The 15,495-nt window shown below is 41.7% G+C and overlaps 1 protein-coding gene across 5 annotated transcripts in view; it reads right to left on the minus strand.

Annotated features, from left to right (window-relative positions):
* Positions 1–15,495, minus strand: part of SASH1 (SAM and SH3 domain containing 1) — a 335,989-nt gene that overhangs the window by 236,690 nt on the left and 83,804 nt on the right. For 4 of the 5 annotated variants that reach the window (XM_067701821.1, XM_067701817.1, XM_067701819.1 and 1 more), the window contains exon 1: positions 11,593–11,828. The exons of the other annotated variant lie outside the window; for it this stretch is intronic. In XM_067701821.1, coding sequence (XP_067557922.1) covers positions 11,593–11,613 — 21 coding nt within the window. In that variant the 5' untranslated portion in view covers positions 11,614–11,828. Of the gene's footprint in view, positions 1–11,592; positions 11,829–15,495 lie in introns of those variants that run through there. 5 annotated transcript variants of the gene reach the window in all.

Here is a 15,495-nt window from a genome sequence, read left to right on the forward strand (position 1 = left end):
GAAGCAGAGGCTGCAGCTGGGGAGAGGGCTGGACATATTATAGATGGAGGAGAGGGCAAAAATGCAAAAGGCACCACCTGGGACTCCTTACCACAATCTTGATCAGATGTTAAAAATATATATATTATGTATATTTATTATATATATAATATATTTATATACTTTATTTATCTTATTTTATTTTTGGCCGTGTGGAATCTTAGTTCCCTGACCAGGGATCGAACCCGTGCCTCTTGCAGTGGAAGCGCAGAGTCCTAACCACTGGACCACCAGGGAATTCCTCAACATACCTTAAATACATATTTACATTTATTTAAACTATAAATGCTTTAAAGATGTTTGATATATATTTACATATTTTTAAAATATATTTAAAGATGTTTTATATATGTATCTGTTTGATATGTGTATAGATACATGCTTTTTAATCATCATAATATCAGGCTGAGGTTAATAAGCAAAATTTATTAAGTGAAGTAGTACTCAAGGCCTTACTCCCCTTCTTCCCCCCCCCCCCCCACAGAGTTCCCTTCTTCACCTGCTCCTTCCCTGACATGACCACTCTTAGCTCTTTTGGTTATTTTATTTGTTTGTTGCTGGCATTGTCATCTTTCTAAATTATGTGCCTATCCTGCTATTTCTTAGATTCTTTTCCCCCCGCTACAGACATACAGATATTATCAATTGACTTCCTAATATGAAAGATGATGATTTAACATTCCACTCTGCCTCCTTCCCCTACCCCTCCTTATTTTCCCTTTTTTTATCCTCCCAATGTAATGATTGTGTTACCTCGGGTCCTCTGAGAAGCAGAAAACAAGGCAGAATTAGAAATGAACGAGAGAAAGCGGTGGTTCCCGGGCAGATCTGACACCATGAAGGAGAGGGGCAAGGAAGGAAGTTTGGGTAGGAAGATACTTAGACTGCAGGGTAGTTCTGAGAAATTCAAGGCCAGGTTGATGATGAGACCCAGACTAAGACTGCCCAGTGAAGAAGTCTTGCACTGGGCAGCAATGGCTGGCCCTTGTCCCCCTGCTGTGCTCAGTCACTGGCTGGGAACCCAGGAGATCAAGCCTTCCCTGAAGACAACAGTGGGTTCCCAAGGGGGGGATATACCCCCGAAGCAGGTTGTCCTTTGATAGGAAGTCTGAGTGGTCCACATCCATGGCCACCTCATTTATATTCTAATTTATGGTTTTGTTAATGTTCAGTGCTTCCACTATTGTGACCGAATGAATATTGTTCATAGCTGTGTCATATTGTGTACTATAACCATATTTCTTTTTCATTATTTTTCCTTTCTTGGAGTTTTCTTCTTTATTACTTTTCCATCTATTTGTCCATTATTCTGCTCCAAATCTTCTGACAGAATATAAAACACCCTGCAATATGATGGAACCCATTGGTATATCAGTCAGTTCCATTTCTTTATTTTTTTGATCTGTTCTGTCTGGAGCCCCATTCTGGGTTGGTTGTGCTTTGCTTATTCCCTCATTTCGGTGGAGCAAGTCTTCTAAGAGCTTGTTGAGAAGGGATGTAAGTGATGTAACTATTTTTATTTATTTGGTTGTGCCCAGTCTTAGCTGTGGCAGGCAGGCTCCTTAGTTGCAGCTCCAGGGCTCCTTAGTTGTGGCTCGCCGGTTCCTTAGTTGTGGCATGTGAACTCTTAGTTGCGGCATGCATGTGGGATCTAGTTCCCTGACCAGGGATTGAACCCGGGTACTCTGCATTGAGAGCACAAGATCTTATCCACTGCAGCACCAGGGAAGTCCCGATGTAACTATTTTGACCCCTTATATGCTATAAGTCCACCCCATACTTGATCATTTCTAGGTTAGAAGTCATTTGTACCTCAGAATTTGGAAATGACTGTTCTTGGCTTTTAGGGTTACTGTTGAGCAGTCAATGCCATTCAGATTCCAGATGGTTTATGTGACCTTCTTTTTGCTTTCTGGCAGCCTTTAGGGTCTTCTCTTTATCCCTAGTGTTCTGAGATTTCACAATGATGTGCTTTATTCTCTATGTTGGGTGTTAGGCGGGTCTTTCTAATCAGGAAACTTCTTTCACTTCTGGGAAATTTTTGTTTATTATTTCATTGATTTCTTCCATTTTGTTTTTTCAGCTCTCTCTTTCCAGAACTTATTATTTGGATATTTGACCTATTGGACTGATCATCTAATTTCCTTAGACTCTGTCCCATTTCCTATCTAGTTCTGGCAGATTTCCTAAACTTTATCTTCGAAGCCTCTTAAAAATTCTTTCTGTTTTCAGAATATTCTTTTTTTTTAATTGTATTAGTTTTTCTTCCTCTTGCCTCACTGAGCATACTCAGTGTGTACATGCATGTATGTATACACATAAACAAAAATACAAGAGAACAAATCCATACTTTTATTTATTCACTTTTCAGTAAGTTTAAATCTTCGAAGGGTACAGCATCACACGGATTCTGTGTCCAATGGCCTTAGGAGGAAGGTTGCTTTGGAATTTGGCACCAACGGTGCCACTGGTTCCATGAGCTTGAGTTATCTTTCCCCAGACTACTCTGGTTTTTTTGGGTTTTCCCACCAGGAGTTACTGTGTTCTGGGAATTCCTTGGTGGTCCAGTGGTTAGGACTCTGTCTTTCACTGCTGAGGGCCCAGGTTCAGTCCCTGGTCTGGGAACTAAGATCTTGCAACCCATGGGGCACGGCCGAAAAAGAAGTTACTATGTTCTTTGCTTTGTACACAAAAGCACATCTCTTGGCTAGACAGAATTTAGTTTCATCTTGAGCATATACACCTTCAATTTTCAGAAAAGCTGTGTGCTCCCTCTGGTTCCAGGGACCCCGCTTCTAGCCAGCAAAAAAGGCCTTGGACCATAGCCTTCCAGATATATGTCGTTTTAGAAGTCCTGTCCCCAGCAGGCCTCCACAGGCTCCAAGATGGCTGAGAGAGCCTCAGTGTGTATTTTCAATGCAATTCTGTCCCTCAGATTGTCTCTGCTACCTTTGAGTTCATTTTCCCCACCCATCTGTTTAGCTGTCGTTCACATCCACAGCTTTCTCCTGTTACCTGATGATTCTTTGTTTATACTTAAGACTGAGGCACCAGAAATCAGATTGGAAGCCCTGCACTGTGGAGCTTCCTTTCCCAGAACCTTCTTAGGGCTCTCGGTTCCAATACGCTTGTTCCTGTGGGTGTTCTCCACACCCCACACCCCATGTAATTAATTTTCAGTTGCCTCCGTTATATTCCACATCAGTTGCTACTGTTTCCCTCAATCTGTGTTCAATCTTCCCAACTTTTGTTGGCATTTCTCATTTCTGTTATCCACCCCCCCATCATTGCTGTTCTTGTGGTTTTATTTTATTTCCCTCCTTATTTCAATTTTACTGCGATTTGAGGAGGGAGTGGCGACAAAGAACGTATGTTAATGCAATGTAGTATGTATAACGAGACATCATGATTCTCCCATGTCTTATTATCACACTTTCAACACGCTCCATATCAACAGTCTATCTCAAAAATGGTTGAAAATGTATCTCTTTTGTAGAATGTGCTCAGAGGAAACAACTGCCCATCAAATTTTCTTATCCCAAGATATCCTTCTTCTGTGACACTCTTTTGATCTATTTCTTCATTAAGGTAATACAAGGTTACCATTTACTGAGGACCTACTGTGTGTACTTTACACTCAATATGTCTCATTTCATCTTCACAGAATCCCTGCAAGGTAGGCATTATTATACCCATTTTACAGACAAGGACTGTGGCTCAGAAACTTTTCCCAGGAAACTCAGCTGACAAGATGTGGAGCCTGGATTCAAGGAGGCATCAGTCTAACTTCCAAGCTGACTGCTCTTTCCAGGGCACTTTGCTGCCCATCCCCAGGGGTTGTTCAGTGCTTGGTGACAGCTGTGACAGCAGGAGTAACACACAAGGAGCTCTTTGATAGAATATAAATTTCCATGCAGGTAGAGCGCTCACCTGCTTTGTCTACATCCATCTCCTCCCAAGCACAAGAATAATACTTGATGCACTGAAAACACACAATCAATATTTTTTAAACAAACCAATGAATGAATGGATGAACATGATATCCTTTAATTCTCAGAGCAACGCAGTCATAACTCTTACATTACCCTTTCACAAAAGGTTAGAAAACAAGTTTCAGAAACTTGGGATTTGTTTCCTGGGGCTCTGCCCTTTCTAGGAAGTGCTGTTTTTATGTAATCTGAGGAATAACCCGTGCTAAGGTGTCAGCTAGGACCTGAGAGGATAGCTGAGTTGGCTTGGCTTCACGAGTTCAGAATTATTCATCATTGGAGAAGGTGCAGAGGAAAGGGAACCCTTCTACACTGTTGGTGGGAATGTAAACTGGTGCAGCCACTATGGAAAACAGTATGGAGGTTCCTCAAAAAACTAAAAATAGAATTACCATATGATCCATCAATCCCACTCCTGGGCATATATCCAGACAAAAATATAATTCAAAAGATACATGCACCCCTATGTTCATAGCAGCACTATTCACAATAGCCAAGACATGGAAGCAACCTAAGTGCCCATCGACAGATGAATGGATAAAGAAGATGTGGTACATATATAGAACGGAATACTACTCAGCCATTAAAAAAGAATGAAAGAATGCCATTGGCAGCAACATGGATGGACCTAGAGATTATCATACTGAGTGAAGTAAGTCAAAAAGAGAAAGACAAATACCATATGATATCACTTATACACAAAATCTGAAGTATGACACAAATGAACTTACCTACAAAACAGAAACAGATTCACAGACATACAGAACAGACTTGTGGTTGCCAAGAGGGGGTGGGTGGGGGAGGGATGGACTGGGAGGCTGGGATTAGCAGATGCAAACTATTATATATAGAATGGATAAACAACAAGGTCCTACCATATAGCACAGGGAACTATATTCAATATCCTGTGATAAACCATTATGGAAAAGAATATGAAAAAGAATGTAAATATGTGTATAACTGAACTGCTTGCTATATAGCAGAAATTAACACAACATTCTAAATCAACTATACTTGAATAAAATAAATTAAAAAAACAGAATTATTCAGCATTCATTCAACAAAATACTAGTGACTGTTCACTATGTGCTGGACTGGGAGACCGAAATTCATTCAATCTCATCCTAGCTTCACAATAATCCTGCTAGGTAGCTAGTCGTTCTAAAACCAGACTCTTAAATATCCATTGTCAATGAAGAGTTCGCTTAAAATTCAAACTCTTTTTGAGAATCTGGACTTCATTTTAGTGTCCTGTGTTTTCTTGGCATTTTGGAGCAGTTTGATGATTTAAAAAAATTAGTTCCGGGTCTTCCCTGGTGGCGCAGTGGTTGAGAGTCCGCCTGCCGATGCAGGGGACACGGGTTCTGCCCCGGTCTGGGAAGATCCCACACGCCGCGGAGCGGCTGGGCCCGTGAGCCATGGCCACTGAGCCTGCGCGTCCGGAGCCTGTGCTCCGCAACGGGAGAAGCCACAACTGTAAGAGGCCCGCGTACCAGAAAAGAAAAAGAAAATTAGTTCCTTGAAGGGCACATCTAACTTAATTTTGTATTTCTGTTACGTATTGCTTGAACTTGCATGGTTTTTTAAAAAAGATGGGATTGTTTTGGACACTTGAAAGTGCCTTTTGACCTATTTTTGAATAGTTAAGCTCTTTTAAGTCAGTTTATGTAAAAAGCCTTTTATTCAGAATTTAAATTAAATTAAAACTTCATTTAATTTAATGATGTTTATTTCCAGGACACCTGAATGGTTGTAAAAGTGCTCCATAGGGGACTGATGTTACATAAGATATTTTCCTGCCAGGCTGTAATGAGTAAAAAATGAAGACAGACACCTAGGCAACCCACTTACTACCCCATTCCTCTTTTCCTCCTTCCTCTCCCACCACTGCTGTCCAAGGAGGAGGTGGGGCTCCTCCTGGCTCCCTATTTTTGCCAAATGCTATGTTTCCTGATCTCTTGAGTCAAAGGAAAGAACTCAGGTGGGTCACTGAGTGGATGCATTGGAGGCAGGTAAAACTTCTGGTAACTTCTCCAGCAAGCTTACCTCCCTATTCATCCAAAAACTATGCCCTGAAACATCAGTGGGGCATGTGAAAGGCTTAAAATAGGAATGACTAAAACAGCTAGAGAGGTAGATAACTTTGTAGCATTTGCAGTTACTTTATTAATTGTAGAAATGCTTATAATAATCCAAACAGGTAGCAAAAGGGAGAATTACATTCTTTCTGCCTGCCTAACACATCCTTGGATCAGAATTTGTGAAATTTGTTAACTAGTTGAATGTGTCCCTATTTTTTTTTGTCCCTATTTTTGATAGGAGAAAATGGAATCAAATTGCTCAGAGCAATTTGAGGGAGAGGTAAGAGCTCAGCGTTAGGCGTATGAGTAATGGAATGACTTTAGAACATGGACCTGTCAAACTCAATGCTCACAAACTGTATACTTTGTTACTTTTTTAATAGGTCAAAAATAGATGATTCTTTTAAAAAAAAAAGACAGCACAACTGTATCTATTTTCATATTTGGAAAACTACTGGGGTGTCAACCTAATTTCAGAAAGAATTTTTTTTAGAATTCCCTGGACATCATCTGGAATAAAGATGATGTCCTTCCGACACTGCAGTGCTAGGTGGGTGGCTAAGCTCATCTGACCCTCAACCCCTGTGGGTCCCCAGAGATTCTGATGAGTGTCCCTGAGGCTGACTTACTGGTCTGGGTCAGATGAACTAAATGTCCTTCCATGCTATAAAATTCTACCATTCTAACTTTTCAGGCATTAAAATTATATTTCGAAAAGCATATCCATAGGGATGGTCATCACCAAAGTGGACTTCACGACGTTGCTGACCGTGACGGCTGAATCGGCCACCTGATTGTGAGAGAAGCCACATCAGCTGCAGGTACATTCTTTTTTAAAAAAATTTATTTATTTATTTTTGGTTGCTTTGGGTCTTTGTTGTTGAGTCTCTGTTGCTGCATGCAGGCTTTCTCTAGTTGCGGCGAGCGGGGTCTACTCTGTGTTGCAGTGTGCGGGCTTCGCATTGTGGTGGCTTCTCTTGTTGTGGAGCACGGGCTGTAGGCACACGGGCTTCAGTAGTTGTGGCACGAGGGCTCAGTAGTTGTGGCACACGGGCTCTAGAGCGCAGGCTCAGTAGTTGTGGTGCATGGGCTTAGTTGCTCTGCGGCACGTGGGATCTTCCTGGACCAGGGTTTGAACCCGTGTCCCCTGCATTGGCAGGCGGATTCTTAACCACTGCGCCACCAGGGAAGCCCCTGCAGGTACATTCTTGCATGAAGTGTGCAGGCTCTGGGACCAGACTGCCTGGGCTCAAGCAGTGGCTCCCATACATCCCAGTGTGTTGTATTTCCTTAACAGTAAAATAAGGATTGTAGGTACCCACCTCACAGGGTTGTTGTGAGGATAAAATGAGCTAATATGGGTCAAGAGCTAAGAACAGCGCCTGGCACCTGGTAAGTGGTACATTAAATGTTAGTTAGGAACGTATTTCTATCATTTTTATTTACGTGAACTATTTGAAATTACACAAGGTGCTTTTTAGTTACCGATGCACAGGAGTGCATTCGTAGGTATGGTAAATGAACAGTTGCTCCTTTTATTGGGATTGATATATATACACTAATATGTATAAAGTGGATAACTAATAAGAACCTGCTGTATAAAAAAATAAAAACAAAGACACCCACAATTGCCCCTTTTAGAATCCCAGAATGCAATTTCCCAGCAATGCAAGTGCTCATCTCTTCCTTTCACTTTGCAGCCACCTCTACCAAACAGCTTTCTCCTCAGCCCCTTGCTTGTTTCTTTGCACGTACATACAGTTTTCCTTCTTCCTCCATCAGAGCCTACTTAACTCTGCTTTGGGAAATTTTTTTCCCAATACTTAACTCACAAATCCCCTGAACCCTCTTCTTCTTTTCTCTCACACTTTCAAGTTTATTTTAGTTTTAATCACCCAAGCGACCTGGGAAGTGGCTGGTAAAAGCTAGAATCAGGCTATTGACCGGCTGCATCGAAATGAAGGGGGGAAGTTGCAAAAGGAGAGTGTCCAAGGCTGGAAGGAAGGGGCCCAGAGTCCTCCTGGTTTCAAAGTTCTACGTCTGCCGTCTCAGATTTAGATCCATATTTTATGACCACTTACCTTCTACCTCATATGGGTTAAGCACTAGACTAGAGCTTTTAGACGGATTATCATTTGATGCTCATGGTAACTCCTTGAAGTTAGGTATTACGCCCAGCTTACAGATGAAGAAAAGCAAAACTAGAGGTAAATAACTTACCCAAGATCACATAACTGGAAAGTAGAGAACTAGAGTTAGAACCCACACATTCTTATTCCAAGCTCCATTCTCTTCCCACTATTCATAATGCCTCCCTTACATAACCGTAGAAGTAAAATAATAATGGTCAAATTTCATCAATATCATGCCCTTGAAACTAAAAGTTCCATTCAGAATTCCACAGAAGTTTCTATATAGCTCTTCATCCTCCTCTAAATAAATGAACTTTTTACCCAGTGCTCACTGCATCCATCCATCCATTCATCCATCTATCCTTTTATTAATTATTTACTATTAATATATTCCAGCGTTGTAATAAGTCCTGAAGAAATCCCTATCTTTAAGGGGTTCTCAGTCTAGGGAAGGGGACCACGTGTAAATAAAAATTTACAATATAATGTGGTGAATGTTAATACATAGTGGTACTTATAAGGTTTTAGAGAAATGCAGGAGAGGTGGGGAGGGGAATTTCTAACTTTTCCTAGGGGCAACTTTTAAAACTAGGATCTCTGGTACTTTAGAAGGTCAGGGAAGGAACCACTTGAACCTGTGCAAAGTTTTCTCAGAAGGGTTTATGTCCAAGGGAGGAGAGAAGTGAGAGTTTGACTGGGGCATCACAGAAGAGTTTTAACTGTGTTAGTGTTTGAGCTGATCAAGAGTTTGCCAGGAACCAGAAGAGGAAGAGGATATTCCAGGCAAAAGCAACCACAAATGGAAAAGTACATGCAAATAATTTGCTAGGACTCCTACCTAGAGTACCATTCAAAGGAGTAACAGGAGACTAAGCACCTAGGATAGGTGGTTAGGGTTTGGATAAAGAAAGGAATGGTATGCAAGGCCAATAATTAATTCTCAAGGATACTAAAAATGCTCTCAAAAGCATTATTACAGTTCATTGTAAAATTGATTCTTCAATGCCATTAAACAAAATGATAGAAGTTCTTTCTGTCCATTTCTGTCCAGTTCTTTCTGTCCATTTCCAGAAAGTTGCAACAAATTCTCTATATTTTGGGATAAATTTGCATTCAGGAGTTGAGCTGGGAGCCTAACCTTGTTTCTGGGGGATAATGTGTTCTGAATTCCAAACAATGGTTTACAAAACTCTGGAGAGCCAGGAGGCTGTGACTTGGCATATAGTGGCACAGCCTTAGAGACAGGCCTGACGTTCAAACACAGGGCAGGGAAAGAGGATATGGCCCCAAATGAAGACTTGCTTGTTACTCTAAAAGGGGCAAGGGAGCTTTCTGGAGGTGAATTTTACTTGAGGTAATAGAGGTTAAATTTCTTTTCTTTTTTTGGCTGTGCTGTGAGGCTTTTTGGATCTTAGATCTTAGGTCCCCGACCAGGGATTAAAGCCGAGCCCTCGGTAGCGAAAGCATGGAGTCCTAATCACTGAACCACCAGGGAACTCCCTAGAAGTTAAATTTCTGACATGGGTTTCACCCTGAAGTCTCTGCAACACTACTTTTATTTTCTTCCCGAACTTCTGGGGTTGAGATTAAGTAAGTTAGTGAAATTAAGATACATATAAATATAGCTATATCTCTCTATAAATATCTCTATCTGTATACTCATCTGCCAGAGAGGAAGCTGGTCTGAACTGGAACTGTTTCTATAGATTTCAAGGCTCATTCGCCAGCCTTCTTAGCTAGGACAGAAGCAATGTTTCTAAGCCTGAGAATTCCCCCTTCTGTCTGAGTTCATCAATACATCTTTTTGCATCCTCCGGCACAAAAACCCAAATGTGCTTCCTTTTCTAAAAGGGAGCCTCTGTCTCACTGGGATTAAGAGAGCATAGTCCCATGACACAGTCTGCACTCAATTTTTGGCATCTGAAAAACCTTCCCCCTTTCAAGAACTGTGGGCAACCAGTCAAGAGGGAACAGTACATTGGCATTTGGACTGAAAATCTTACCTGCCAACTGGGCTGCTCTTAATGTATTTTCTCTGAAACTGGGGGAAGCACATGTAACAGGGACAGGCTTTGTGCTATCGGAACAGTTTTGATGAGCACATCTGCACTGAGTTGAAGGGGAAGCCGGCCAGCTGTGTTTGTTCACTTTCTCCTGTACCAGCTTTCCTCGGACTCCTGAACACTCTCGCAGGGCAACTGTTACCTCTCAAGACTCGTATTTCATTTCTTTACTTTATTAATACCACAACCGCGGAATCACACATTTTATACGTAGTTGCTCTGACTGACACTCTAGCACGTTTCTCTCAATTACTTGTCACCTTCTATGCTTTAGTTCTGGTGTCAATCTTGCCAAGAAGGTGAGTGGAAATTGACCCAAAGAGAGTTTCACTAGCTTCGTATGTTCAGACTGATACTGCTTCCAGGGTTCCCTTCCACAATGCTATTTTCATTCAACAAGTATTTATTGGGTATCAGCTGTACCAGGCACTGTCCTCAGCTTCTCAGAGAAAAGGGTGAGCAGAATAGGCTTCTGGAAGTAACCCGAGAGGCCTCCACTCACCAAAGCCCAGTCCAGACCCGGAGAAGGAGCCAGCAGGGCCTCCGGAGCCTGGCTGGGGCGGGGGATTATGGGGGTGGAGTGGCGGAGGGGAACTCAGCATCCACGCCTCAAGCTGCGGGGTACTCAGACCCTTGTTCATAACCACTGTTGCCTTCTTTTTCCTTTAATCATTTTTGATGAACAAATCTAATCTCCTTTTTAATTTAGAAGAAAAAGAACCTCACATTCTGTAACAGAAATTTTTCAACAGAAAAAGAAGGAAAAAAATTCTTCAGCCGGCTGAGAAGAAGACTTCAGTAGGATATTAAATGCTAAATAGTTAATCAGATGGTCCCGGTCCCCTGAGGCTTGGAATATGAAGTTCAGAGTTCCATCCTTCATTCCTGGCATATGTGGAAATATTTTAAAATAATTTCATAGATAAGCTGAGGGTGGAAAAGCTCTCGCTTTTTAACAGTAAAAACTTTTCTTGGCTTCCAGAATCGTTTTAGAGTCTGGGGGGGAGAATTTTATATAAATATCTACATAATTTTTGAATATATCTCATATAAATGATAAGTCACAAAAACGCAAAACCTGGCAGAGAAATTTCTGGACAGTGGAGGCTTCTTAGCCTCTTGGAATTCTGATCGATTCACTGGTGGCACTGAAAAGCCCACAGACTGACGGTTACTTTATACCTGTTAGCTGTAACAGTCCCCTCCCGAATATTCCTGCCCAAAGGTCAGAAGGACATTTCCTTACAGAAAAGCAGTCTTAAAGTTTGAAAACACACAGCCTACATACCCTGCCGTCTAGGTCCTCCATGAAGGGAGCTGCCGTGTTGCTATCAGGCCATACGTTCGAATGTTCTCCAACTTCCTTTCTGACTCAGATCGAATGAATTCGCAGCGCTGATGTAAGGCTCTTAATGGCAATCTGTTTTCAATTCAGGGCAGATGTGGGACACTCTTGTAGCTCTAGGGATTATCAACTTTAAAACAAATCGCCTTCAGGATGATAAGTCAAGAGGCAGTAACTGCTTCCTGAGGCCTCCTTGGGGTTCCTTCCAAATGCTTAACATATAACACAAGAACTATGGCTCAAAAGCAGGTTTTGCTCCTGAGGTTCCCAGGCTTGAGAACAAGGCTTGCAAATGCTCCTCAGAAACAGAGCTTGTAAATACATCTCAGCGCGGATTCAGATATTTTAGTAACATGCCGAAGTGATCAAAATATTCCTGCCCCCCGTCCCCCACCAATCTGTCTTAGAACTATGTTTAGTCCACGGAGTAGAGCTTTTCCACAAATTGAAATTGAATTGTTCTGGTTCAGAGTTTTCTTGGCTCAAAGGAAGGAAGGGGAGGATTATTCCAAGACTTCCACAGAGAAACATCCAGAAATCAATTTAACATGATAAGTTTAATGTTCTAGAATTCGTGTTCCCGTGGCATGAACTGCCTGCAACTCAGAGCACCCTCTGTTTGGAGACCACGCTGTAGGGGTGGCTCCTTCGCCAGGATTTAAGACTCAAAAAAAACCCATAGCGGGCGCTTAGTAGAGTTTAACCCCATTTAGTAAACCTGAAAAGAGGTTTAAAAAAACGACTAACTTGCAAAAAATCTGAAGGAAAAATTTTAAGATTTTTAAACAAAACTTTCCCCATAAAGCACCCACAGATAAGTTTAGGTATAAGTAACACTAGTGAAGAGTCAGAAAATAGTCACAGTACATTATATATTTAGAAAACACAGTCTGTTCTTTAAAATTAATGAGTGTGACATAATGAAGCTATGTGGCAAAGCATTAAGTCACCCACCAATGAACACTATAGCTACAGTTTCTCTTACCTTCATGGGGAGACAGAGATTAAACTTCCACTAGCTTACACATGTGCTAAATAACCATGAAGCAGCATTACACGAGGGTGTTAAGAACTCTGGATGGGACATAAAGGGACCTGTCCCCAGGTTTCTTTAACTCAGTGGCTCTGGACAAGCCACTGCCCAGGCCACAGTTCCATTGGTCAAGTGGCTGAATTAGGTGGTCTCTAAAATCCAAACCTCACGCATCAGTTATGATGCATTCATCAAGACTTGGTAGAGAACAGAGGGTAAAGGGCTTTTCTTTCTTTTGTTTTCAAGAATAATCACTAAATGCCACTAGGTGGACATCTCAGACAAAAGGTTTTTCCACCTTGAAGCATATATTTATAAGTATGGCCACAAGGCAGGTTTTAGCTGAAAAGTTGGATCTGAAGGGTAAAGAAAGCTACTACCTTATCCAAATCAGACACCTAGATTTTTTATTTCTTTATTTTTTTGGCTTTATGGGCTTCTGGGGAAACAGTTAGCTAAGGCATACTCCAGAATTGTCATCCTGCAAGGGCATCAGTAATGTACTCACTTAGCAAATTTATTAGGATTAGTTAATTTTTTTTTTTTAATTAAATGAGGTAAGGAAAGTCAGACGTTGTCAGTGAGCAGTGGGTAATTTTGATAGGTAGGGTTAAGGCGGGGGATACCTGGTATGGAGGATGGAGAGTGTGATGCGGTGAAAAAAGCATGGAATTATGAGTCTAGTTCCAGGGCTACTACTGCTACTACTTAGCTTTGAGGCCTTGGCCACCTGACTTCTGTTTTCTAGGTGTCCATTTCCTCATCCCTACAAGGAAGGCATTGGTCTCTCCATCCTCTTAGTCACCCAATAATCAAAAAAGAAATTCTACCCCATAGGATGTAGCTTTTATTTTAGAGTTTGACTCTCAGAAGCACTGAAGCCAAGACTATAAACTCAGTGTACATCTGATAACAACTGGAGATCAGGCAGATCTGCAGTTAACCTGTGATACAATCTTTTTTGCAACTGTGGGAGATCCTCACTCACCTGCAGAAAAGAGCTCAGATATACCAGTAAAGTCCTGTTACATAACATCATCATAATAAACATTTTCTTTCCACAAACTTATTTACATTCTCAGCTATAATTTGATAATATATGAATATTTAAAAAACCATGTGTAACACTGGCATTGTGGGTTGAACTGTGTGTGCCACCTCCCAAATTCATAAGGCGAGGCCTAACCCCGGTACCTCAGAATATGACCTTCTTTGGAGATAGGGTCTTTACAGAGGTAACTTAATCAAATCATTGGGGTGGGCATGAATTCAATGTGACTGGTGTCCTTATAAAATGGGGAAACCTGGACGCAGAGACATGCTTAGGGAGAATGCCATGGGAACAAGAAGACAGCAATCTACAAGCCAAGGAGAGAGGCCTGGAACAGAGCCTTCCTTCACAGCCCTCCGAAGGAACCAACCCTGCCAACATCTTGTTTCTGGACTTCTGGCCTCCAGAACTATGAGACAATAAATTGCTGTTGTTTAAACCACCCAATCTGTGGTACTACTATGTTACAGCAGACCAAGCAGACTAACAACTGGCGTCCTCTGAACAATGACTGCATTATCTTGCATCCTACTATGTGCCAAACACTCACATAAACAAATCAAGCTACTCTAGGGTTTAAGACTGTGAGAGCTGGAAGAAACGAGCATTGAGACTGGGTTGACAGTGCACAAAGGCCATCAGCAGCATTATTTTTGTAGTTTTTTTTTTTTTTTTTTGCGGTACGCGGGCCTCTCACTGCTGTGGCCTCTCCCGTTGCGGAGCACAGGCTCCGGACGCGCAGGTTTAGTGGCCATGGCTCACGGGCCCAGCCACTCCGCGGCATGTGGGATCTTCCCGGACCGGGGCACGAACCCACGTCCCGTGCATCGGCAGGCGGACTCTCAACCACCGCGCCACCAGGGAAGCCCTTATTTTTGTAGTTTTAAAGATGCCTTCTCGCCCCCTCCATTCCAACACACAATGTAACACGACTGATTCAACAAAGCACACAAAATACAAAAAAATATAAAAACCTAAAGAAGCCCAGTGTTGGGGAGGGTGCACACTTGGGAACACCCGTGGCTCTGTTTTTATTCAAGGTGCCGTGTGCTGACTCAGCACAGGAGTTGGGGTCACCTCTGTTACTCTACCAGCTCCTGCACAGGGCGTGCCAATCCAAGCATTTACGATATACCCTCTTATTAATCTTAAGAACTTTTCCCCAAATCAGAACAGATAAAGAAATAATGTGCTATTATTTCCAAAAAGTCAGGCTACACTGATTCTCTCTATTAAGGCACATTATCAAAAATAAAGGGAAAAAAAATAAAGGGAAATGCCAAGAAATGGGCATAGTGAATGCATATTAAAGCAAGCATTATTACATAGAGCAAGTTGATAATAGTTTCCAAAGATAAAATTCAGACCAGATCCAGCACCATTATTCTCAAATGCCTTATCTGGCAAAGTTTGGAGGGTAAGTTTTATAAAACCATTATGAAGGAAATGCAAATACTCTGAACCTATATATTAATTAAAATCAATCTCCATTATCTTTTGTCTTAACAAGCTCAGAATTAAACATAGTCTCTATTCAATAGTGACAGTACTTATGGCTCAAGTAAAGCTGAGACAAAGGCGGGACTCCAACAGTGCAGCAACGAGGAAGGAGGAAAGTTTTACAGGGAATTACCTAGGCCAGGCAAGTGGATGTGGCCCCAGGGGAAGTGGGAAGATTCTGCAAGATGTAACTTTTCAAGTCAATGTTAGAATGTTCAGTGGGAACTGACAGACCAGTGATTCTGGCAGAGTTTGATGCTTT

This window comes from Pseudorca crassidens, chromosome 13 (assembly GCF_039906515.1).
Source record: "Pseudorca crassidens isolate mPseCra1 chromosome 13, mPseCra1.hap1, whole genome shotgun sequence".
Taxonomy (NCBI): Eukaryota; Metazoa; Chordata; class Mammalia; order Artiodactyla; family Delphinidae; genus Pseudorca; species Pseudorca crassidens.